The 24,250-nt window shown below is 38.4% G+C and overlaps 1 protein-coding gene across 15 annotated transcripts in view; it reads right to left on the bottom strand.

Moving 5' to 3' along the window:
- Nucleotides 1-24,250, bottom strand: part of SLMAP (sarcolemma associated protein) — a 145,679-nt gene that overhangs the window by 56,151 nt on the left and 65,278 nt on the right. For all 15 annotated transcript variants that reach the window (XM_060109005.1, XM_060109013.1, XM_060109008.1 and 12 more), the window contains exons 3-8: nucleotides 12,668-12,740; nucleotides 8,595-8,631; nucleotides 6,878-6,940; nucleotides 2,176-2,271; nucleotides 1,845-1,916; nucleotides 354-494 (exon numbers count right to left, since the gene is read on the bottom strand). In XM_060109005.1, coding sequence (XP_059964988.1) covers nucleotides 354-494; nucleotides 1,845-1,916; nucleotides 2,176-2,271; nucleotides 6,878-6,940; nucleotides 8,595-8,631; nucleotides 12,668-12,740 — 482 coding nt within the window. The remainder of the gene's footprint in view (nucleotides 1-353; nucleotides 495-1,844; nucleotides 1,917-2,175; nucleotides 2,272-6,877; nucleotides 6,941-8,594; nucleotides 8,632-12,667; nucleotides 12,741-24,250) is intronic.

Here is a 24,250-nt window from a genome sequence, read left to right as displayed (position 1 = left end):
TATCCTCAACTGGAAGAAAAACAAAACTATGTGAAATGAGATCAATTCCCTGGCACATATCGTGGTCCATTGTGTGGAGGCTGAATCCTAACCAAAGTGCAAATAGTAAAATTCCCTGGTTAGGCTTTTATTTCCTCAACCACTGACTAGAGACCATAAGCGCCAGAACTCACAGGGTTACGTTGAGAATCCCTGACAATGAAAACAGCATACTGCTCCTTCCCACCAGATAGACAGGAAAAATTTTCTAGCTATATAATAATACCCAAGTTTGAAATGTCCTGAAATGCTAGCACTTTTAGGCTAAAATTTTAAAATCATAGTACTATTTAGTATTTGTTAAATTTAAATACCTCAACTTCTGAAAGTTTTCTAACCACTTCAATTTTCTCCTGAAGAACCCGCCTCAGGGACTCTTTGGCTGTCGTCTCATAGTTGTGTTTATCCTCCTGTAATGCTATAAGTTCCTTCCGTAAACTATCTTCTGTTTGATTCTAGGATTAAAAAATATTTATAATTATAGCCAAGTTATTTTTTTTAAGTATTTACATTTGAAAAAAACAACACATTGTGATGCTCTTTGAGTTCTATATTAAGGTACCTCCAAACACAAATTATGTTGACTCTGTATTAATTGAAGCTGTATTTAAAAGCTGCATTAATAAATTATGCCTTCACAAATATATTAATTCACACTTCCAACAGAAAAAAAAAGGTCGAAATAAACTGAAAATTTATCTCAAGTATACAAAATGAATGAACTCTTCTACTTGCCATATTCTCTGAAAGCCACAACATTTACATTTATGGGCAAAAATAATCTCTTACCTCTAAAGGGGCCAAGCATTTAAAAATAATAACTAATAATAAAAGGAATAACAGCACCCTGAGGAAAAAGCTGATACCACATCTAAGGCAGGAAATGTAAAAGATGAGTATGGACTATCTTGTCTGATACGACAGCAGGAAGCTATCAAAGTCTACCAGGGTTCTACCAAAAGAACTCAGGTGCCAACCTGAAGAAACTCCTATAGACCAAAGGTGGGATAACTGGGAATCAATAAGGAAAACAAATGAAATAGGTTTATACACATGAAATATATTTAAATCTAAGTTGGGGGAAAAAAATACTTCATTGGTCATTCTTTGGTGGATGAAAAGGAACCAAAGCATTATTTTGAAATCCAGTAAATAAAGGGAGAAAATCATTTATCCTGCTTTGTCTAAAGAAAATGTATCACAGGATAACAAAATGGTTTATGCGGGGAAGTTTCTCTTTATAGAAGTAACTCAGCTAGTAAATGAAGGAAAGATAGAATTACAACATCACCATTTTTGCAACCCTTAATAAAAGAATGGGATCTAGGAAAGGATAATCAAAGACTGCTAATATCTCAAAAAGAAAGACAACTAGACACTATGGTGCTTCCTGGTGAAAGTACACAATATTACCCACGAAGTGTTGTTGAAAGAAAAAAAAAGTTGAGCCTACATCAGAGTTGATCTAAATCTGTAGCTCAAATTACAAATTTATGTTATGGAAGGAGGAGCCAGAAGAATGTTTAAATATCAATCCAGATTGAGGGAAATTATACAGAACAAATGACCCGGTTTTCCAACAAATATCAACTATGATGGAAAAAAGAGAGAGCTGTACATGGGTATTCACTATACAGTTCTTTCTATTTACATGTATGTTTGAAATTTCCCATAATGATAGAAGATTAAAAAGAATGGTGAAAATGTATAAACGTTTTTGCATGTATTCAAAATGACAGTCAAAGACATGAAGCCACATAAAAAAACTATGCATTCTTCTTTATGTACTTGAGATTAATACTTACTTTGGAGCAAGCCTGTAATTGGTTTCCCATAACCTCTAACCGTGATAAGAGTCTATCTTCATCTATTAAAGCCTGTTGAAGAAAAATTAAATATCAATAAAATCCCAGAGTAATAAAAAAATATATATCAAAAAGGTTGCTACTGCCAGAAAAGATCTAAAATCATAACGTTGACCAACATCCACTGAAAAATGCTAGATTTTCATTATTTGTTCATTAGGAAATAACTTTGCCTTTGCTTGCCACAAAATTTTAGTTTTAGCTTAATCAACAGCTAAGGGATATTATACTGTGCTTAAATGCTTCTTGAATATAAAGGCAACTGGAATACCTGCCAACTGGTATCTGAAGCCTCTTGGGTGATGGCTAGTAGCCGCTGAAGCGTGGCTAACTTCTGTTCCAACATCTGTTCCCGATGTAAGGCCTCCTAATATTATAAATCACAAAAGAAATTCTAATAAACTCAGCATGACACCTTTGAAGAGTAATCAATTTTTAGCACATTCTGAAAATATTCTCATATTACATCCCACAGTGTATCTTACTTTCAAATCTGATAAATCTACTTCGTAAAATATATTTAGGCCACATCATTATAGCCTCATTTGTTGAGCTGTAAGTAGTGCTATTAGGGGTGCTCTAGTTGCAACTTCCCCTATAACAGAAAACAGGTCACCTGTTTTTGTTTTTTTACTTGTAATTAACAAGAGTTTAAAAAACCAAAAACCTAGGGCTTCCCTGATGGCGCAGTGGTTGAGAGTCCACCTGCCGATGCCGGGGACACGGGTTCGTGCCCCGGTCCGGGAAGATCCCACATGCTGTGGAGCGGCTGGGCCCGTGAGCCATGGCCGCTGAGCCTGCGCATCCGGAGGCTGTGCTCCGCAACAGGGGAGGCCACAACAGTGAGAGGCCCACGTACCACACACACAAAAAAAAAACCCAAAAACCTAGAGTAGAAAATCTGACAAATGCTTTAACCCTGCATTTTATATATACACATTTAAAAGGGGTGTGTGTGTGTGTGTGTGTGTGTGTGTGTGGCGAGAGAGGGCGAGGTGAGAACAAACTCATTCCAAACTAAACCCAAACAATCTGGTTAGCAGCAAAGATACTTCTTAATGGCTTAGCTACATCAGTAGACATCTACAAAAGAAATAACTTTTAATTTTTCCTTTTAAAAATGTTATATAAACACAGTGTTATATATATATAAAAAGAGAGAGACTGCTTTATTCTCACAGTCTACTCCATTTTCAGGTGTTCTAATTCTCTCTGTGACTGTAAAACGCTTAGCCATAGTCGAATATGCCAAATATAAGTAAGAGTCCACCAAGCGTTAGTTCAATGTAATTAAGGGGTCAAGGAGTTATATAACTATTTGGCAGCTGCAAAGGAATATTTTTATAGAGAAAGACGCTGGCAAGCAAAGCCTTATCTCCAGGTCACTTGTTAACATTTGATAGCTGTTAAGAGGGTCTCCATCACTGCAGGTCAAGGTGAAAATGCTCACACAGCATTCAGTTGTGGTTTTGGCACATCTTTAAATTCACTTTCTTCTATTTCTGTCATTATCCAAAGAAGAACATTATTTACTACCATAATACCTCTGAGCCACCTCAACTGAGAAGTATATACTTCAAACACAGTATTTGAGGTTTAAAGCGTTCATTTGTTGCTCTCCACATCCTTGATAAATAATGATTAGGGAAATTTTGGTCTAATTAGAGTCAGAGGTACTGCTTTTTTTTTTTTTTAAACAAATTTATTTATTTTATTTATTTATTATTTTTGGCTGCACTGGGTCTTAGTTGCTGCGCACGGGCTTGCCATTCTTCGTTACAGTGTGCGGGCTTCTCATTGTGGTGGCTTCTCTTGTTGTGGAGCACAGGCTCGAGGCACACAGGCTTCAGTGCTTCAGTAGTTGTGGCTTGCAGGCTTCAGTAGTTGTGGCTCGCGGGCTCTAGAGCGCAGGCTCAGTAGTTGGGGCGCACAGGCTTAGTTGCTCCATAGCATGTGGGATCTTCCTGGACCAGGGCTCGAACCCGTGTCCCCTGCATTGGCAGGCGGATTCTTAACCACTGCACCACCAGGGAAGCCCCAGAGGTACTGCTTTTTAATATAACTCTAAAAGTACAGATTAAGGAATCTAATAAAAGTCATTCCACCTCAGAACACACATTAAAACACAGCTTACACTTAAAAGGGACTAGGTGCCAAGTTTATTTTAAACTTCTAAAACATTCCTAATATCCAGGAAGTTACACTAATGCTGCAAAAAGTTTTACTTAAAAACAAAACCACCAAACAACCACTACTTCCACTAGATGGTGTAATTTCTCCTTTTTTACTCAATTCCATTTAGAGTTTCATAACTCCATGAACCACATCCTAACAGAAATCTAACACTTCCAGGAATGGGCTTTTAGTTCTAAGGCATGAAATGCATCTATTTCAGTTTTTATTCAAAAGGTTTACAACTTATATTAGAACTTCAGCAATTCAAAAAGACGTATACAGAAAAGACAATCCAGTATAATTTCCCCTCAAAGAATTAGAAAAAGAATAGTGAAAGATTATGCCATTATGAATATTTAAAGAACTGACAAGAAAGTTGGAAAGAGTACTGGCGTGAGTCAGAACATTAGATTCACAGTCCACGATGACTAGTAACTGTAGTATATAGCCCTGGGAAATCATTTTACCATATTTCTCATATGAAAAGTGAAGCTTAGATCAGATTAATCTCAGTTTTCTTCTACCTCTAAAAATAAGAGAGATTGGACTTCCCTGATGGCACAGTGGTTGAGAATCCGCCTGCCATTGCAGGGGACACGGGTTCGAGCCCTGGTCCAGGAAGATCCCACATGCTGCGGATCAACTAAGCCCGTGTTCCACAACGACTGAGTCCACGCGCCACAACTACTGAGCCTGCGCGCCACAACTACTGAAGCCCATGCGCGTAGAGCCCATGCTCCGCAACAAGAGAAGCCACCACAATGAGAAGCCCGCACACCACAATGAAGAGCAGCCCCCGCTCACCGCAACCAAAGAAAGCCTGCACACAGTAATGAAGACCCAATGCAGCCAAAAATAAATAAATAAAATAAATTTTTTTAAAAATGAGAGAGATCTAGGTCAATTAATGTGACTTCCTACTGAATGGTAAACAACTACTAACATTTACAGCATACGTTCTATGTGCCAGGCACTGTTCTACGTGCTTTACATGTATTAATTCTTTTTTTTGTTTGTTTTGCTTTGAATATTTATTTATTTGACTGCGCTGGGTCTTAGTTGTGGCACACAGGATCTTCGTTGCGGCATGTGGGATCTAGTTCCCTGACCAGGGATGGAACCTGGGCCTCCTGCATTGGGAGCTCAGAGTCTTAACCACTGGACCACCAGGGAAGTCCCTTGCAGCTTGTGGGATCTCAGTTCCCCAAGCAGGGATCAAACCCAGGCCCTCGGCAGTGAAATCACCGAATGCTAACCACTGGACTGCCAGGGAATTCCCTGCATTAATTCATTTATTCTTTGCAATTCTGTGAGGTGAGTGCTATTATTATACACATATCATAGATGAGGAAAATGAGGTACAAACAACTTTCCCAACAGGTCAGAAGTTAAAGCCAAAGGTCAAATCCAGGGAATTCTGGCTAGAGTCTACCTACTAAACTGCAAGTGTATAAAACCACTTTTCAATCCACCATTACATTATGCCCAGTAGAAGGTAAGATCTGATTAATGTGTTGATAATTTTCACAGATGTGTACATTCCTAACTGAGGTACAACTGCTCTTAGTGATTGACCTATAAAAGAATGTAGGGACACAGGATCACTGGTTTGGTCCTATCATTTTAAACAAAAGGCAACTGAAGACCTACATATGTAAACTGACTCACCCAAGGTCACAGAACTCATTGAGTAGGAGCCAAGATAAAAACCTCAAATCTCTAAACTCCTGATTCAGGGTTTTCCTTAATCATGCTCCCTCACTAGAATAATAAGAACCATAATCCGGTCTAAATCTACCAAACTCAGGGAAAAAAAAAAAAAAAAGAAAGAACTACCACTTGTTTTCTTTTTAGAGACCTGTACGGCTCTTTAAACATGGCATTAACTTCTTCAGGAGCCCATTCTAAGCATCTGCCCTACCAAGAGATCTTTCTACAGATTGAGCAGCACAGAACAGTAGTTAAGATAGAGACTCTGGGGCTTCCCCAGTGGCACAGTGGTTGAGAGTCCGCCTGTCGATGCAGGGGACACGGGTTCGTGCCCCGGTCCGGGAAGATCCCACATGCCGCGGAGCGGCTGGGCCTGTGAGCCATGGCCGTTGAGCCTGTGTGTCCGGAGCCTGTGCTCCACAACGGGAGAGGCCACAACAGTGAGAGGCCCACATACCGCAAAAAAAAAAAGAGAGACTCTGAGGTCTGACTTGTCTGGGTTCAAATCCCAGCTCAACCACAGAACTCGGTGTGTGATATTGTGCAAGCTATTTAAACTTCCATGTCCCTCAGTTACTCCATCTATAAAAATGGGAATAAAATATGTACCTTACAGGAATTTTGTATAATTAATTCATTTATTGTATAATAAATGAATTAATATAGGTAAAGTGCTAAAGTCTGCTAGAGTCTGGCATATAGTAAGTGTTACATAATTATTTGCTATTAATAGTTAATATTTTAATAGTTCATATTATTTGCTATTATAGCTATTAATAACAACCAAAATCTCTCCGGATTTAGTTTTATTTAAAAGTCACCTTTGGATAAAGAACAACTGTGGAACTTCCTCATATGTGAAGAAAAAAACTTCTCTTGTACAGAACCTTATCTTCTCTAGACTTAACAATCGGATTTTTTAAATCCTTTTTTTTATAAGACCTGTTTTTATTTTTTTGTGTACTTTAAAAAGATATTTCTTTTGTACTTGTATCCAGCCAGTATTTCTTTAGCCTATATTTGTGAACTAGCAAAATCAAATCTAAGTTCTGCTTTTAAAGACTAAGAATTCTCAAGATTTATTTTACCTGAAGATACTGAGAAAGCTGGAATAGTTCCTGAGAGTACATACTTGGAGTGTTAGCAGCAACCTAGAAACAAAATGACACACCATTGACAGTCACACAAAATATTTGCAGAAGACATTAAAGCCAAATCAAGTCCTTGCAATGCCTATTTACTGAAATATGCAAAATAAAAATTATTTTTAAATGAACAATTTCCTTTAGTTTTCAAAATATTTCTGCTCCATGTCTAGAATGTATAAATGGTATTGTATTATGCTGATCAGTTTGGGATTTACAAGCAGGATGGTGCAACAAGTGCTACCCATGAAAACATTCCTTGATAAACCAAATCACAAACTTACGGCACAAAGGCAATACAGCCTTTTCTTTACCCAGAAATAATACCTGCTAAATCAACAGATCTACATTTTCCCCTTTAAAATTCATTGTCAAATAGTTCTTCAATATGTTAACAAGTCACAATTCGTTTAGAAGTAGCCATTTTCAAAATGATATTTGTATGTGGGCGCGTGGGGAGAAGCAGGACACGAAATACAATATTTTGTCCAATGGCCAGAGGCAATGAAAAAAGGTCTTTTTTCCCTTTAAACTGTAGGTAGGTTTTAAGAAGAAAAAGATGGGAAATAATAGTGTTTAAACATTAAAGTCACAGCCAAAATGCTTAGAACTCAGAGTACTGGAAGAAATAACTTCTATAAAGGGATTCTCCTGGGTGTGGAATATAGAACCACAGAATTATTTAAAAAAAAAAAGGTACTAACAGGTTGCTGTATCATTCATTTATCCATATTCTCAACACTGCCCAAGCCTTATATGTTAACTTATTAGTGATGTTAACAGCATCATTCCTTATTAAGCTCAGAAAGTCTATTTTTACTAAGATGCTAAGTAGAAGACAGAGAGGCGGCATTATTTTTTTAAAAGTTAGTCCTAAATCAGCAAGGCCATTATTTACTTCTGAAATGACTCTTGGTATTGCTGAAGTTGATGTTTAACCACTTTTACTTCTAAAAAAGGAATCTAACAGAGAACTTCAGTTTCAGGTAGGCTTTCATTCTTTATCCAAATGGAAGGAAAAAAAAGTAAAATGTTTTCCCCAATAGTTTAGTTACTTTACTAAGAAAACTCAACATACACTTTAATGCCAAAAGATACAAGAGCTTTTTTTTTTTTTTGCTACTTAGCAATGATATCTACAGTTTAATACACCATTATTTCTGAACAAAAGAAAAATATTTTCTAACAAGTAATTACTGCAAAGTTTCTGTCCAAATCAAGTTAAAACTGATCTTCAAGAACAATTAAAGAGGAATTGCTGTAAGCCCATATTTCTGTGTTATTTCCATGTGTAGGTATATTTTGAGTAAATTATCTGGGTGCAAAGCTTTAATAAATATTTCTAGACAGAAATGTATTATAGAATAAAAAGTAGTAACTAACACTTCTTACCTATGGCTAGGCGCAAAACAAATGCTTCTAGTCTAGAGTCAGCCACTGACTTGAGATAACAAAGGCTTTGTCCTAAGAAACATCCATCCTAAATTCTCCAGTTTTTGAAGATCAGACTAGAATAACTATACAGCTATATGCATTCTTGTATTTTTGTTACAAAAGAGAAATAAGTTTCTAGGCAAAGCATATTAAAAATGAACAAACAAACATTTTCAAAAGCAATATAGCTGAATCAGTTTGGAAAAAAGAATCATCAGCAACTTACTTTGTCAACAGGACTTGGTAATGGAGCATGGATGACACTGAAAAGTAAAATTTAGAATTTTTATCTAATTTCCTGACAACAGAGGAAATAGAGTATGACAGTACAAGAATATCTTAAACCCCAAAGTTGACACACTTGTTTTTATATAATTAAAAGAATGTGAATTATTTTTTAATCCTTCATAAACATATAGAATTGTTAGAAAACAAGGTAATAAATACACAAAACTTTTACACATTAATGTATTTCTAAACACAAATTCAAAATCCAAAATGTATTAAATGCCCTTGCTGGATCTACTATTAATGAGGGTTATGGTGAATTCCTTGGTTATAAGAACTTCTAAACAGAAAAGAAACACTCCTTAAATTATCCATTTAAAATTTTAGAATGTGTAAATTAAGTTCTCTTAAAATTAAATACTTCTATATAGAAAGGCTTAAAAAGCAAAGTTCTACTGTAAAGAAGGTTATAATTTGAAAATACATTCTAGTGGAGAACAACTTCAGCTAACCAAAACATTAGTACTACTCTTCTCTACCCAGCCACCTCACACACAGAAAGCTTACATGTAGTTATGAATCTAACTCAGTATATCACTTTAAAACTAAACAGTAACACAGTATTAATTGGTATTAATTGCCTTTTGGGCCTTATAAAGTACATAAGAGGCAGTACAGTGTAGCAGTTAAGCATGCAGGCTCAGAAGCTATACTGACTGGGTCCAAATTTTGGCTCTACTTACCAGGTATATAATCTTGGGCAAGTTATCTAACCACTATAGGTCTCAGTTTCCTCATCCATAAAATGGGGATAATCATAAAACTAACCACATAGGGTTACTGTGAGTATTAAATGTGTGAATATAAGTAAAGAGCTTAAAAAAGTACCTAGACATAGTAGCACTTGATCACTACTACCGCTCCCATGAGAACAGAGCCGCTAAGGAAGCCAGGGTTCCTGTCTTACAAGCACTGTAAGATACTGTAATGTGGGTTGGGAGGGTGAGTAGACGGAGCACAGAGCAAGACTGCCACCCATAGCCCCTACCAGTTGCTCCTCACTCCATATCCTAGAGGCCAATCTGGTAATGGTCTGCTTGATGGTTGATTAGGTAAAGTTCCTAGATTCAACAGGTTAATCACGTGTAAGTTGCTGACAAACTGATCTTGCAGGACTTAAAGATAGGGATGACAATTCTGATTCCATTGTAGTAACTGCAAACATCCTAAGAATATTTCAATTCAATTAGTCACAAATACACTAAGATGCTGAATAAAATGGAATATTAAGTATTAGCCCCCACTTCCCTTCTGAGCTCCCATGATATCCTGTACAGACTCCCACTGAGACCATCTAATCCCCTGTTCTACTCCTTTGATTTCACATCTGTGTTCTCAGCACTTTGAACAATTCACCTCTGCCTCCCCAGAACCTATACAAGGCCCTAACAAATCTGGTGCCTAATGAAGGTTTAAAAAATTACATACAGCTTTAGTTTTTTTTCCTCTGCCCCATAAAAGTGGAATAGACGTTTTAAATATGTTTCTTTTTCTTGATTTTATACAAATAATACATATTGACTAGGGAAAATGTGTGAAGTAAAGCATGAGGAAATAAATAAAAACTACCCAATGCCAGCACCCAGATATAGCCATTTTGGGTATATACCTTTTCTCTGTAGATATGCACATACAGGGAAATGAACTTGAGAAAGTCTAAATAGAAGCAAATGGTATTAATGGAGGTTTTTTGTTTTTTATTTTGGCTGTGCCGAGCCTTCATCACAGTGCCTGGGCTCTTTGTTGCGGCGCACGAGCTTCTCTAGTTGCAGCACGTGGGCTTAGCTGCAATATATGGGATCTTAGTTCCCTGACCAGGGATTGAACCTGGGCCCCCTACACTGGGAGCATGGAATCTTAACCACTGGACCACCAGGGAAGTCCCAGGAGGTTTTGTTTTTGTTTTTTTTAAACCAGTTTTCTTAGTGACCCAAGTACAAAACTTTCCGTTCTCATGAAAATCTGGTTCATAAACAAAAGGCTAAAAATCTAGCAAAACATTCCATAAGTGATATATATTTGTACTTTACAAAAAATATTGTGGATACAGGTGTATTTTGTTTGACTTATGGAAAAAAGTTCATATGCAACAAGGAACTGTAGAAGGAAAACTTATTTAGTGTTAGGGTGGTGGGATTACAGGCAATTTTTCTCTGTTTCTTATTATTTGAAAATTATTTGTGCAATAAAAATAAAAATCAAGGAAGAAAAAAGAATCAACGGTATACCTACTGAAGACCTTAAAAATATTAAATGGTATGTATACAATGTACCTTTAACTCTAAGCATTCTGGCATACTTAAAAGCATCTTGATTGCTAGAAAATATTAGATTACAAGAAGAGAAACAGTATTCATCGTGTGCTCATTATGCACCAGGTACTACACTAAACTCTTTAAGTGTACAGTCTTGCTTAATCCTCCTCATAAAATTCCTGCTCAATAGGTACTATTATTAACTTCATTTTTCAAATGAGAAAAGGGAGGCCTGATCAAGTCACAGAACAGGTAGAGTTGGGCTTTGAACCAGACTATCTACCTCTAAAGACCGTTCTGATCTTCCTCCAGCTCCAGGACTGCCTGTTCAAAATTCATCTTCTCCAAAAAGTCAACCAGATTACACACAATGAAACTGGCAGCAAAATTTTAAATGATGCTAACATTTAACCACATAAGAAAAACCAAACAAAGAGAAGGAAAAAGGGACAAAGATGAAAAGCACTGGGGAAACAAGAAGGATAGGAACACAATTCACTGATGTAGACTTTGAAAAAATTCATATGCCCTATTGGATGGAAGCTGAGAACAGACATGACCCTTTATGCAGCTGCTCAAAGCTTTTGAATCCATGAAAGAAAAATCTCATTGTCAAATACAAACATCCAGGTCTTTAAGAAGCCATTTGTTATTAGTTGATTAATAGTTACTCTTATTTTTAAAACCTTAACTCTTGACTAACTCATATTAAAAGCTAAGTCACATTAATGTTCCCAAAGTTAACTATATTTTTAATAATTAAGCTATAATTTAGCATAGGGAACAGATTAACATTTTAAATTTAAAATGTTTTAAATTTTCTGTTTTATTCAGATATCCTGAAAGGTTTAAAAAAAAACAAACTCCAACTGAAGCATAATATACAATAATTCTAATGAAAGCACTACCATAGTAATAAGAGGATCTCTCTGTGCTTCCTTTTTCCTTCTCTTTCCTACTCACTACTCTACTTCACCTTCAACTTACTGCTGCTCTCAACCTCCCACCCTCAGATATTTGTTTCTGCTTTTGTAGGACAGAAAATATTATGCTGGGTGTAGAAACAAGCCTCTACCATAACCAATATTCATATTTATTTATTCAAAATAAAAAATGCTTAAGTTTAAAGACTGTTTAGCTCCCTCTAACACTTCATAATAATACTCTGTGAAAAGTACAAGATCAAAATGTATTTATGCTTACATTTTAACATTTGCATTTTATGAGCAATTTTTCCCTCTCAAGTTTGTCCTCCTCTAAGTGACCTTTCCACTGCTTCTTTAAAAAAAGAAAAAACTACAGAATTGGAAAATCCCTCCAAAACCTCCCACCAATATAGACTACTAACTGTGTCAACATCCTTAAAGTCCTTTAAGATTATGACACTGGCATTAACTTCAGAGGCAACCATAGTTTAAGAAGTCATATATGAAATGCAGATCAAAATGAACACAATTATCACTCATCAATAACTTACATAGTCCAAATATTCTAAAAAACTAAATTTCCAGCAAATATAAGTTATAAAGTTAATTTTGGAAACAAAATAACTGTGCCTCCTTACACATTATTATTTACTAGAATTGTAACTAATGTGAAAAGCAATTATACTGTAGTATATTATAGTCCAAAAGTACTATATCAATTTTCTAACATTATTAGAATAATCCTGAAGTATAAACAGTATACTATCATCTAGAATATTATTAACCAATGTAATGAATACAAAAAGTTCATAGCTCTATATTATACTCACTCTGAGCGGAGCCGGGCTTCCATACCATCTGGTAGAAAAAGTTTTATTGTGGAAACAATACACCCATGGGTAACTGGTTAAAACAAACAAATAAGATGGATAAAATAATTGTATAAAAATATAAACCTTCATACCTCTCATGTCTAAACATATATTTTATTCTTAAATATAATAACTTCTGGGAAAGAAAATAATTTTGGTGGTTTACGACAATATTCATTTCCCTGGAGAAAATCATTCCTATCCATAATGAATCACAACTGCAAGGCAGAATCACAGATAAAATTGCTTTGAAAAGTGTCCTAACGTCCAATGCTATAGCAACAATGAACCAAGGTCATTGGAGTATATGGAAATACAATTGAGGGTCAGGGTGGGGGTGAGGGGGAGATGCATTTTCCCCTCTATATGCTAGCATCAAAACCTAAGCACAGGGCTTCCCTGGTGGCGCAGTGGTTAAGAGTCCGCCTGCCGATGCAGGGGACACGGGTTCGTGCCCCGGTCCGGGAAGATCCCACATGCCGCGGAGTGGCTAGGCCCGTGAGCCATGGCCGCTGAGCCTGCGTGTCCGGAGCCTGTGCTCCGCAACAGGAGAGGCCACAACAGTGAGAGGCCCGCGTACAGCCAAAAAAAAAAAAAAACAAAAAAACCTAAGCACAACTAGTGGGGCTTCCCTGGTGGCGCAGTGGTTGAGAGTCCGCCTGCCGATGCAGGGGACACGGGTTCGTGCCCCGGTCCGGGAGGATCCCACATGCCGTGGAGCAACTAGGCCCGTGAGCCATGGCTGCTGAGCCTGCGCGTCCGGAGCCTGTGCTCCACAACGGGAGAGGCCACAGCAGTGAGAGGCCCGCGTACAGCAAAAAAAAGGAAATAAAACCTAAGCACAACTAGTACCCAGTTTAAAATTTAGCCCTTAGTCCTAAATCTCCTGTCCCCAACCTATAACTCCTATCCATACCTCACAAAACTCTAAAGTTCTGTATAATAACAGCTTGGAATATGCCATTCAATACCCCATTTTATGAGCGAGAAAACCAAGACCTCAGACAAGTGAAATTGCTTCTACAACTCTCTGCTATTAAGTATCAGAGCTGTTGGCTAGAACTCAAGTCTGAAGTTCCCAGTTCAGTATTTAAAATTACGGTTTTGTTTTTTCGGTGGTTGTTTCCTCCTCCACCTCCAAACATCTTTATATAACATTACATCAGTCACTTTGTAGATAGCTTCTTTTTTTTTTTTTTTAAAGGCTTTTACTTTATTTATTTATTTATTTATTTTTGACTGCTTTGGGTCTTCATTGCCGCACACGGGCTTTCTCTGGTTGCAGCGAGCAGGGGCTGCTCTTCGTTGCGGTGCATGGGCTTCTCACTGTGGTGGCTTCTCTTGTTGCAGAGCACGGGTTCTAGGCTCACGGGCTTCAGTAGTTGCAACATGCAGGCTCAGTAGCTGTGGCTTGCAGGCTCTAGAGTGCAGGCTCAGTAGTTGTGGCTCACTGGCTTAGTTGCTCCACGGTATGTGGGATCTCCCCGAACCAGGGCTCAAACCCGCGTCCCCGGCATTAGCAGGCGGATTCTTAACCACTGTGCCAGCAGGGAAGTCCTGTAGACAGTTTCTTATCATTGCTTCTTACTTCCTCCTTCTTCCGAAGATTTCAAGAGACAAAACCTCTCAAAAGCAGTACTTGTACAGAGCTTCTCTTTCTTTTACAGAAAAAAATTATTTTCATAGTTTAAAAGTTGATGGTTTTGGGGACTTCCCTGGTGGCGCAGTGGTTAAGAATCCACCTGCCAATGCAGGGGACACGGGTTCGAGCTCTGGTCTGGGGAGATACCACATGTTGCAGAGCAGTCAAGCCCGTGCACCACAACTACTAAGCCTGCGCTCTAGAGCCCACATGCCACAACTACTGAAGCCCACGGGCCTAGAGCCCGTGCTCCACAACAAGAGAAGCCACTGCAATGAGAAACCCGTGCACCACAATGAAGAGTAGCCCCCGATCGCCGCAACTAGAGAAGTCCCGGGTGCAGCAACGAAGACCCAACGCAGCCAAAAATAAATAAGTAAATACATAAATAAATAAATTTATTTTTTTAAAAGTTGATTTTTTTAAATTTCTCTATTCAGATATTACGTCCTTCAGGGTTCAAAGAGTTAATTCATTTAGTTTAACAAACTCTAATTAAAAGCTAATGTAGGGTGATGAAACTCTCTGCCTAACACAGCAATTATCGCCACGAATCACTGACCTTCATTTCAGGTCTCACCCTCCCGTCTTGCTACCATAGATACGCTATACAAAACCAAGCTACCCGCATCTCCAAATTTCTTACTTTTCATAACCCCATGCCTTTTACACAAGCTGTGCTCTCTGTCGGTGATGTCCTTTATCCCCTTGACTGCATAACCAAAGGCTATTTATCCTCCAGGGTCAGACTTTTTACTTCCTTCACTAAAGTTCAATATCTGAGCTAGGTGTCCCCAGAATCTATGTCTACTTATAACACTAAACACACTGCATTGTGAATATTTACCATTTCCACAACCATTGTCTGACCAATTAGAGTCAACTCTTTGGGGGTAGCAATGACTGTTGCTTCTCACTTTTTAAACCTGGTAATTAGCAGAGTTATCTGGTACAAAGAGGGTATTTAATAAATGCTCAATGAATGTCAAAGAACATGTCTGGTTAATATTTTTAATTTCCATTACTCAGAGGAGAAGGTATCTCTTACCACGAGGACAATAGTGTTCATCTCTACTTGCAAGAAGCACCTAACTGCCTCCTTTCCCTGGCAGAAGACAGGGAAGGGATGGATTTATCCCCGCTTGATGGCTCCCCCAGAGATTTACTATAAACAGGCTACAATAAATAGAGGATCACAAAACAAGAAGACCCAGCAATACTGATAATTTACCAATATATTTAAACTGATAATAAAATTGTTTTTTAGGGCTTCCCTGGTGGCGCAGTGGTTGGGAGTCCGCCTGCCGATGCAGGGGACACGGGTTCGTGCCCCGGTCCGGGAAGATCCCACATGCCGCGGAGCGGCTGGGCCCGTGAGCCATGGCTGCTGAGCCTGCGCTTCGCAACGGGAGAGACCACGACAGTGAGAGGCCCACATACCGCAAAAAAATTATAAATAAATAAATAAATAAATTGTTTTTTAAAAAATGGTACAGTGGGGCTTCCCTGGTGGCGCAGTGTTTGAGAGTCCACCTGCCGATGCAGGGGACACGGGTTCGTGCCCCGGTCTGGGAAGATCCCATATGCCACGGAGCGGCTGGGCCCGTGAGCCATGGCCGCTGAGCCTGCGCGTCCGGAGCCTGTGCTCCGCAGCGGGGGAGGCCACAACAGTGACAGGTCCGCGTACCGCAAAAAAAAAAAAAAAAAAAAAAGGTGCAGTGAATTACAGAATAAAACTGTAGTGCCAGAGCTGGCAGCCTACGACATGTTACATAAGGATTTCTTCTGCTCACATATATCACGCTGAAGCCCAGCAACTGGGCAGATTTGTGAGATGAACCAAGGGCTAATACTACCTAGGCAGTTCGAGGTTGCTGTACTATTGAAAGCAGTTAAAGATCATGTCTGACTAAGCTGACAATCTAGTCTAGTCAAACCTGCCTTTGGAAAGGTTCTTGTGACAACTAGGTAAACAGATGCATAGAAATGTTAGTAATCTTTTCAATTTGCAAAAGGCAAGTATTTAAAGCAACCTGACAAAAATGTTTCATTCTAATACTTTTATTAATGACTCAACCTAGCAGCATTTCCTAAAATGGAGTGCTAGCAGGTATTAACAAAAAAGGATTTTGGGGTCAGAAAAGTTTGGAAAATACTTGGTTAAAAGACATTTAAAGAGTTTTTATTTATTTAAACCACAGGCTTTCTCAGAGCTTAATGGGTTTTTTGTCCATAATGAGGCTCTAAAGGTTAGATGTGTTTTCCAAACTTATTTGACCATTGAGAATCCCCGCTCCCCTTTTTAGGAACACTGGAACTGGCTCTATGGTATAACATATATGGTATACATGGTATTATGAAGAAACTACTTTGGAAAATACTGCTCTAAAGCTTTTTTTTTTTTTTTCTTTTTGCGGTACGCAGGCCTCTCACCGCTGTGGCCTCTCCCACCGCAAAGCACAGGCTTCGGATGCGCAGGGCCAGCGGCCACGGCTCACGGCGGCTCACGGGCCCAGCCGCTCCGCGGCATGTGGGATCTTCCCAGACCGAGGCACGAACCCGTGTCCCCAGCATCCGCAGGCAGACTCTCAACCACCGTGCCACCAGGGAAGCCCAGCATTTTTTTTTTTTTTTTTTTTGCCGTATGCGGGCCTCTCACTGCCGTGGCCTCTTCCGTTGCGGAGCACAGGCTACAGACGTGCAGGCTCAGCAGCCATGGCTCATGGGCCCAGCCGCTCCGCGGCATGTGGGATCCTCCCGGACCGGGGCACAAACCCGTGTCCCCCGCATCGGCAGGCGGACTCGCAACCACTACGCCACCAGGGAAGCCCCTAAAGCATTTTTGAAGCACTTTTAAAACAAACTTTGCTCTCGAAATTCATCTAGAAACATTATTACTGTCATACTGCCAAGATTCAAAAACAAAATTAATTGTAAAACACAACTTTAAAGTTTTTTGGGCGGGGTAAGGAGGCTGCAGGAACACTGCCATGTTAAATGTACACATGTATTGTAAGCTAAATGCAAATTTCAGAAACGTTAAAAACATGAAAAACATGTGTCGAGGGAAAACAAGGTATCTGCAGAGAAAAATCTGCAATTACCTGCTGTATTTACGGCACTTTATTAAAAATCAGAATTAAGACTATACAACCTGACGGCCATTTAAATGAGTTCTTTCTCTGTTATCTTATACAGATTATTTATTTTGCTTTTGAGTTAATATATTTACTTTATGATATATAGTCAGCCTTTTCTATTACCTCTTTACACATACACCACTTAAAGAACCAATGTTCACTATGACAAGTTTAAAAACTGTTTAAGACCCTGGACTGGGAGACTGAAACTACTAGTATGTTAGAGTCTGGTTCTGTCTCCTTCCCTGCATTGAGTAGGAAGGTCAATACCACAATCTACTTGAGTAGGTTGAAGGGTCTCTTGAGATGACCGGCAGTAACGGGAAGTAAAACTCCAGAAACATTAAAAAAAAACAAGACCCAAATGAGAGGTTTTAACATTTCCAGGATGGGAAATTATTCATATGATTGTCTTAAAAAAAAAAAAAAAATTTATTTATTTTTGGCTGCTTTGGGTCTCTGTTGCTGTGCGCGGTCTTTTTCTAGCTGCGGAGAGCGGGGGCTACTCTTCGTTGCAGTGCACGGGCTTCTCATTGCGGTGGCTTCTCTTGTTGCGGAGCACTGGCTCTAGGCGCATGGGCTTCAGAAGTTGTGGCTGGAGGGCTCTAGAGCGCAGGCTCAGTAGCTGTGGTGCACGGGCTTAGGTGCTCCGAGGCATATGGGATCTTCCCAGACTGGGGCTCGAATGCTTGTCTCCTGCACTGGCAGGTAGATTCTTAATCACTTTGCCACCAGGGAAGTCCCTCTAATTGTCTTTTGACTGCAATCTAAAATGAAAGTTACCAAACCTTCATTCTGGTATTTTTTGCTACATAAAGCTTCTGATTCTAAGACTGTTTTTTTTTTTTTAAGGTTAGAAAAGAGACAGGGCAAGTTAGCTGCATAGACAAGTACTCTTCAAATTAAGAAAAAAAATTTTTTTAACTTTAAGTATAGTCGATTTACAAATGTTCTGTTAGTTTCTGGTATACAGCAAAGTGATTCAGTTATACAAATACATACATGTTCTTTTTTCATATTATTTTCCATTATGATTTATTATAGGATATCGAATATAGTTCCCTGTGCTATACAGTAGGACTTTGTTGTCCATTTTATATATAGTAGTCTGTATCTGCTAATCCCAAACTCCTAATTTATCCCTCCCCCACCCCCTTTCCCCTTTGGTAACCATAAGTCTTTTTTCTATGTCTGTAAATCTTTTTGTTTTGTAAATAAATTCATTTGTGTCATATTTTAGATTCCCATGTACAAGTGCTATCATATGATATTTGTCTTTCTCTATCTGACTAACTTCACTTAGTATGATAATCTCTAGTCCATCCATGTTACTGCAAATGGCATGATTTCATTCTTTTTTATGGCTGAGTAGTATTCCATTGTGTATATATACTACATCTTCTTTATCCATTCATCTATCTATGGACATTTACATTGCTTCCACGTCTTGGCTACTGCAAACAGTGCTACGATAAACACTGGGGTGCGTGTATCTTTTCAAATTATGGGTTTTCTGGAGTTTTCTCCAGATACATGCCCAGGAGTGGGATTGCTAGATCCATATGGCAACTCTTTTTTTTTTTTTTTTTTTTTTTCTTTTTGCGGTATGCGGGCCTCTCACTGTTGTGGCCTCCCCCGTTGCGGAGCACAGGCTCCGGATGCGCGGGCCCAGCGGCCATGGCTCACGGGCCCAGCCGCTCCGCGGCATATGGGATCCTCCCAGACCGGGGCACGAACCCGTATCCCCTGCATCGGCAGGCGGACTCTCAACCACTGCGCCACCAGGGAGGCCCTTGGCAACTCTTTTTTTAAGGAACCTCCATACTGTTTTTCCATAGTAGCTTCACGAATTTATATTCCCAACAACAGTGTAGGAGGGTTACCTTTCCTCCATACCCTCTCCAGCATTTGTTACGCGTAGGCTTTTTAATGATGGCCATTCTGACCAGTGTGAGGTTTTGATTTGCATTTCTGCTGAGTCACAGCAGAATAAAAAAGGGCAGTGGGTAACAAGAAGGTTGCCAATACCCAATCCTCATATAAGCCTCCAGATTAGGAGGAAGGTTGTCAAAATATTAGTTGAGATGAGGTGGTAGAAAGAACTTTTGTAAAATGGCAGATAAAGATTTATGAGACGTTTGAAAATTTATTCAACCAATATGTGCCAGGTTAAGTGTGGAGAGTCTACAATGAAGACAGACACACTGCCTGTTCTTGAACAGCTTGCAGGTTAGTGAGGGAGGCAACCATACAAAGAGGACGAGTACAGTGTGCAACAGGGACATGGAAGGGCATTTTGTTCAGCCTAGGAAGGTTTCTAGGTGAAGGAAAGATCATGTGCAAGGGCTTGAAGGCCAGAAGGGGCAAGACCTACTGCGGGGAGTAAAAGCAATTCAGTGCAGTTGTAGCACAAAGCAAAAGGAAGATACCATTTGCCTTACTCATAACACGCCCTTTGTTCATAGAGGCTTAACCTAGGAACAGAGTGGGTAAAGTGGGACCTGGACTGATCAGCTAATTGGAGTTATATGTGAAGTTTATAGAACTAAATGGTCCCAAGATTTGCAACAGAGGGTTACTGTAATGTATGACCCAGAAAACTCATGCCATCTGAGCAGTTTGTGGGTTTGTGAACAGAGGAGTGGCCAGCAATCGGGTTGTTAAGGCTCCCATTCCAGGAGGATCTGATAGGTTGGCTTTCTCTCTTTCTCCCTTCCTTTTTCTTTTTCTTTCTTTCTTTCTTTCTTCTTTTTTTAAAAAAATCTATTAGAGGGCTTCCCTGGTGGTGCAGTGGTTGAGAGTCCGCCTGCCGATGCAGGGGACACGGGTTTGTGCCCTGGTCCGGGAAGATCCCACATGCTGCGGAGCATCTAGGCCTGTGAGCCATGGCCGCTGAGCCTGTGCGTCCGGAGCCTGTGCTCCGCAACGGGTGAGGCCACAGCAGTGAGAGGCCCACGTACCACACACACAAAAAAAAATCTATTAGAAAGTCATCCTATTTGTTTGCAATAACATTTTATATCTATAGGGCAGGGTATTACTAAAGTGCTGACCAATGAGTCTTTTCCCTGAAGCCACACTGTGTGGAAAGCCAAACATCAAAATCAGCTTGTTTTGGAGAGCTTGGAAAAGACGACACACTAATATGAACTGATATGTTCAATGACCTCAGACTCATCACATTTTTAACAAAAATCCTGATTTATATATATATCACACACAAATATAAAAACACTTATATATTATATATATATTTAAATTTCCTTTTACACATACATTATTTTATACAAATACATAAATGTCATATATCCTAGAGGGGTTTTATTTCAGTTTTGCTAGTCTTGCCCTTTTTAATTTGGCTCCCACTTCTCCTTTACTCCTCCTCTCCAATCATACTCTAGGAAGACTCACATTAATGACTAGTATGTATGCATTCTTCCATGTTTTCCCATGTTCATAAAATCATACACAAACACATGCATATAAATGTACATTTATAGGGACTGATGAGACTTTTTAAAAATAATGAAATTACTAAACATAATCCTTTCCTCACTCAACAATATATCTTACAAAAATCCCTGCAATTCATATAATACTAATGTATTCTTTTTAATACCTGCATGAAGGGAAATATAAAAATTATCCTTCCCTTGTTTTTTGTACTATTCACACTGATGCAAAAAAATCCTTTCATAGATCCACACAAACTAGTTTTTATCATTTCAAGTATCTAATTTGATATCCTTATTATAAATGTATTCAAAAGCATTATAGAGCCTCTGTCTCCTAGAGTAATGGAAATATAAACAAAAATAAACAAATGGGGCCTAATTAAATTTATAAGCTTTTGCACAGCAAAGGAAACCATAAACAAAATGAAAAGACAACCTACAGACTGGGAGAAAATATTTGCTAATGATGCTACCAACAAGGGCTTAATTTCCAAAATATACAAACAGCTCATACAATTCAATAACAGAAGAAAAAACCAACCCAATCAAAAAAATGGGCCCAAGACCTAAATAGACATTTCTCCAAAGAAGGCATACAGATGGCCAATACTCACATGAAAAGATGCTCAACATTGCTAATTATTAGAGAAGTGCAAATCAAAACTACAATGAGATACCACCTCCCATGGGTCAGAATGGTCATCATTATAAAGTCTACAAATAATAATTGGTGGAGAGGTTGTGGAGAAAAGGGAGCCCTCCTATACTGTTGGTGGGAATATAAATTGGTGCAGCTACTATGGAGAACAGTACGGAGGTTCCTTAAAAAACTAAAAATGGAGTTACCATATGACCCTGCAATCCCACTCCTGAGCATGTATCCAGAGAAAACCATAATTGAAAAAGATACGTGCACCCCAATGTTCATAGCAGCACTATTTACAACAGCCGACACATGGAAGCAACCTAAATGTCCATAGACAGATAGACATAGACAGATGAATGGATAAAGAAGATGTGGTTTATATACATGATGGAATACTACTCAGCCATAAAAAAGAATGAAATCATGCTATTTGCAGCAACATGGATGGACCTAGAGATTATTATACTAAGTGAAGTAAGTCAGAGAAAGACAAATATCATATGATGTCACTTATATGTGGAATCTTAAAAAATGATGTAAATGAACTTATTTACAAAACAAAAATAGACTCAGACATAGTTTCATTTCTGAATTTAATTTATTAATACCCTAATCAGGATTTTTTATCTATTGTCACAAATGAAATTAGTTACAATTTTCTTCTTTGTACTTTATCTGTATCAGAATTTGGCACTAATGACAGGCTGCTGGCTTCTTCAAAGGATTTTGAGAGCTTCCCACCTTCACCTATGTTGGAGTATTTAAACAACATTGGATTTATCTGTTTTTTAGTAAGACCAAATTCGGCTGTGAATGCCCATTTCTGGTCAATCTTTAATAACTTTTTTAGTCTCTTTTAAAGAAATCAACTTAAAAGTTTCCTACATCTTGGGATAATTTTGCCAGGAAAACATTAATTTACTCTAGTTTTTTTTTTTTTCTTTGCCATAGTTTGGCATGTAACAGTCTCTAATAATTCTTTTGGTATATCCCAGATCTGTGTTTATATCTCCTTTCTCATTCCTTATATTTTTTTAACCTAATAAAGCAATCAAGGCTTATTAATTACCTATTTTATTTTACTGTTTTGTTTTAAAGATCCAGCCTTTGGGTTTGTTTAATCCCTTTCAGAGTTTTTTGTTCATTTCATTAATTTCTGCTTTTTTATTTCTTCTTCCCAACTTCTTTTTCTTGTTGTTCTTTTTCTAATTTCTTCTAAGTACCAAGTTCCTTCATTGTTTGTCTTTCTTCTTTAATACGGAAAATATTTAAGATTATAAATTTTTATCTGAGTAAAGGATTTACTGTATTTTGGTATGAAAGTTTCCTTTCCTTTCCACATAGTTTGAAATTCCCTTTTTGATGTCTTCTTTGATCCAAGAGTTATCCAGTAGTGTTGCACAATTTCAGTAGGATTTTCCAAGTGATATAAAGCTTATCATAATACTGTTTGGCATAGAGCATTTTTTTTTTATTTTTTAAAGCATATGTTTAAACAGTAATACTCAACTTGTGACACAGCTGTATCCCAAGAGGCCATGCATAATATAAGTCAACTTTTTGAAGGCAATAAATACCAAAAGAAACAACATTTTAAATGATGAAGAAATTTTTCTTTACTTTCCTTAAAGTTGGCACAAAAGATAAATTTTCAAAGAAGCCTGCAAGAAGCTATGCTGTCAAAATAATATTGAACTAATAGTAACCCTGAATCTCAGAGTTGTCCTCTTAGCTTTCTACAGCATTTTCTAAAGTGGCCCCCACAGCTAGATGGGGAAGAAGAGTGGGAAGGAGTTTGGAACTTACCTACATCTTATAACAATCACCCCCTTGGAGATCTGCATATATGTTAGCATGTTATAAGGTCGGAGAAGTCCTGACGGTCTTTGGTTAACTAAGCATTCCTAAATGTATTTGATTACTTCATTCTTCTATCAATTAACACCTTTTAATTCTCTTTGTTTGAGAAATGCAAGCCAAGAAAATAGATATTCCTTGGAGAGAAAGACAGTGTAATCAAATTCTGTCTTCTCTGTGGGCTCCTCACAGCTGGGGTTCAGTAAATGTTTGCTGAATGACTTGCTAGCAGAGGAGGTGTGATGTGGCAACAGCAGATATCAGAGTGTCCACTGCAGCTGTTCTCAGTATGTTTACACATAAGTTGAGTTCTCTTAGTAAGGAGCACTCAATATTTTGCATCAAAATACAAACTTTCCGTTCTATTTTAAATTGTAAATGAAAATTCCTAAGACGTTGGCCCTACACACATCCAAATTTCAAAACCTAACACCTTAAAAAAACAAACAAGCAAACAAACAAAAAACGTAACACTCTGAGGAGGCCAACAAAACCCAGCAAAAATAATACTGCAGTTGCAGTATGTAAACGTATATGCACGTGTACACACACACACTATCATCACCAGCACCCCCTGGATTCCCATATCTACTGTGCAAAATGCCAGAGACTAATGACTTAAGGTATTATCAGATCAGAGTGTGCTCAGAGAAACAAAAGGAGAAACTTGCCAGTCGGTTCCACTATCTATATTAAACTGCGACAGTGGGACTGCATACTTTTGGTTCCTATTTATTTAGTTTTATGATTCAGCCATATAATTTCTTGGTCATAAAGTAAACAGTGAACTAGGTAGGGCCA

This window comes from Mesoplodon densirostris, chromosome 10 (genome assembly GCF_025265405.1).
Source record: "Mesoplodon densirostris isolate mMesDen1 chromosome 10, mMesDen1 primary haplotype, whole genome shotgun sequence".
NCBI classification, from domain to species: domain Eukaryota; kingdom Metazoa; phylum Chordata; class Mammalia; order Artiodactyla; family Ziphiidae; genus Mesoplodon; species Mesoplodon densirostris.
The sequence above is the reverse complement of the archived record's forward strand: the minus strand, read 5'-3'. Positions and strand labels throughout refer to the sequence as shown.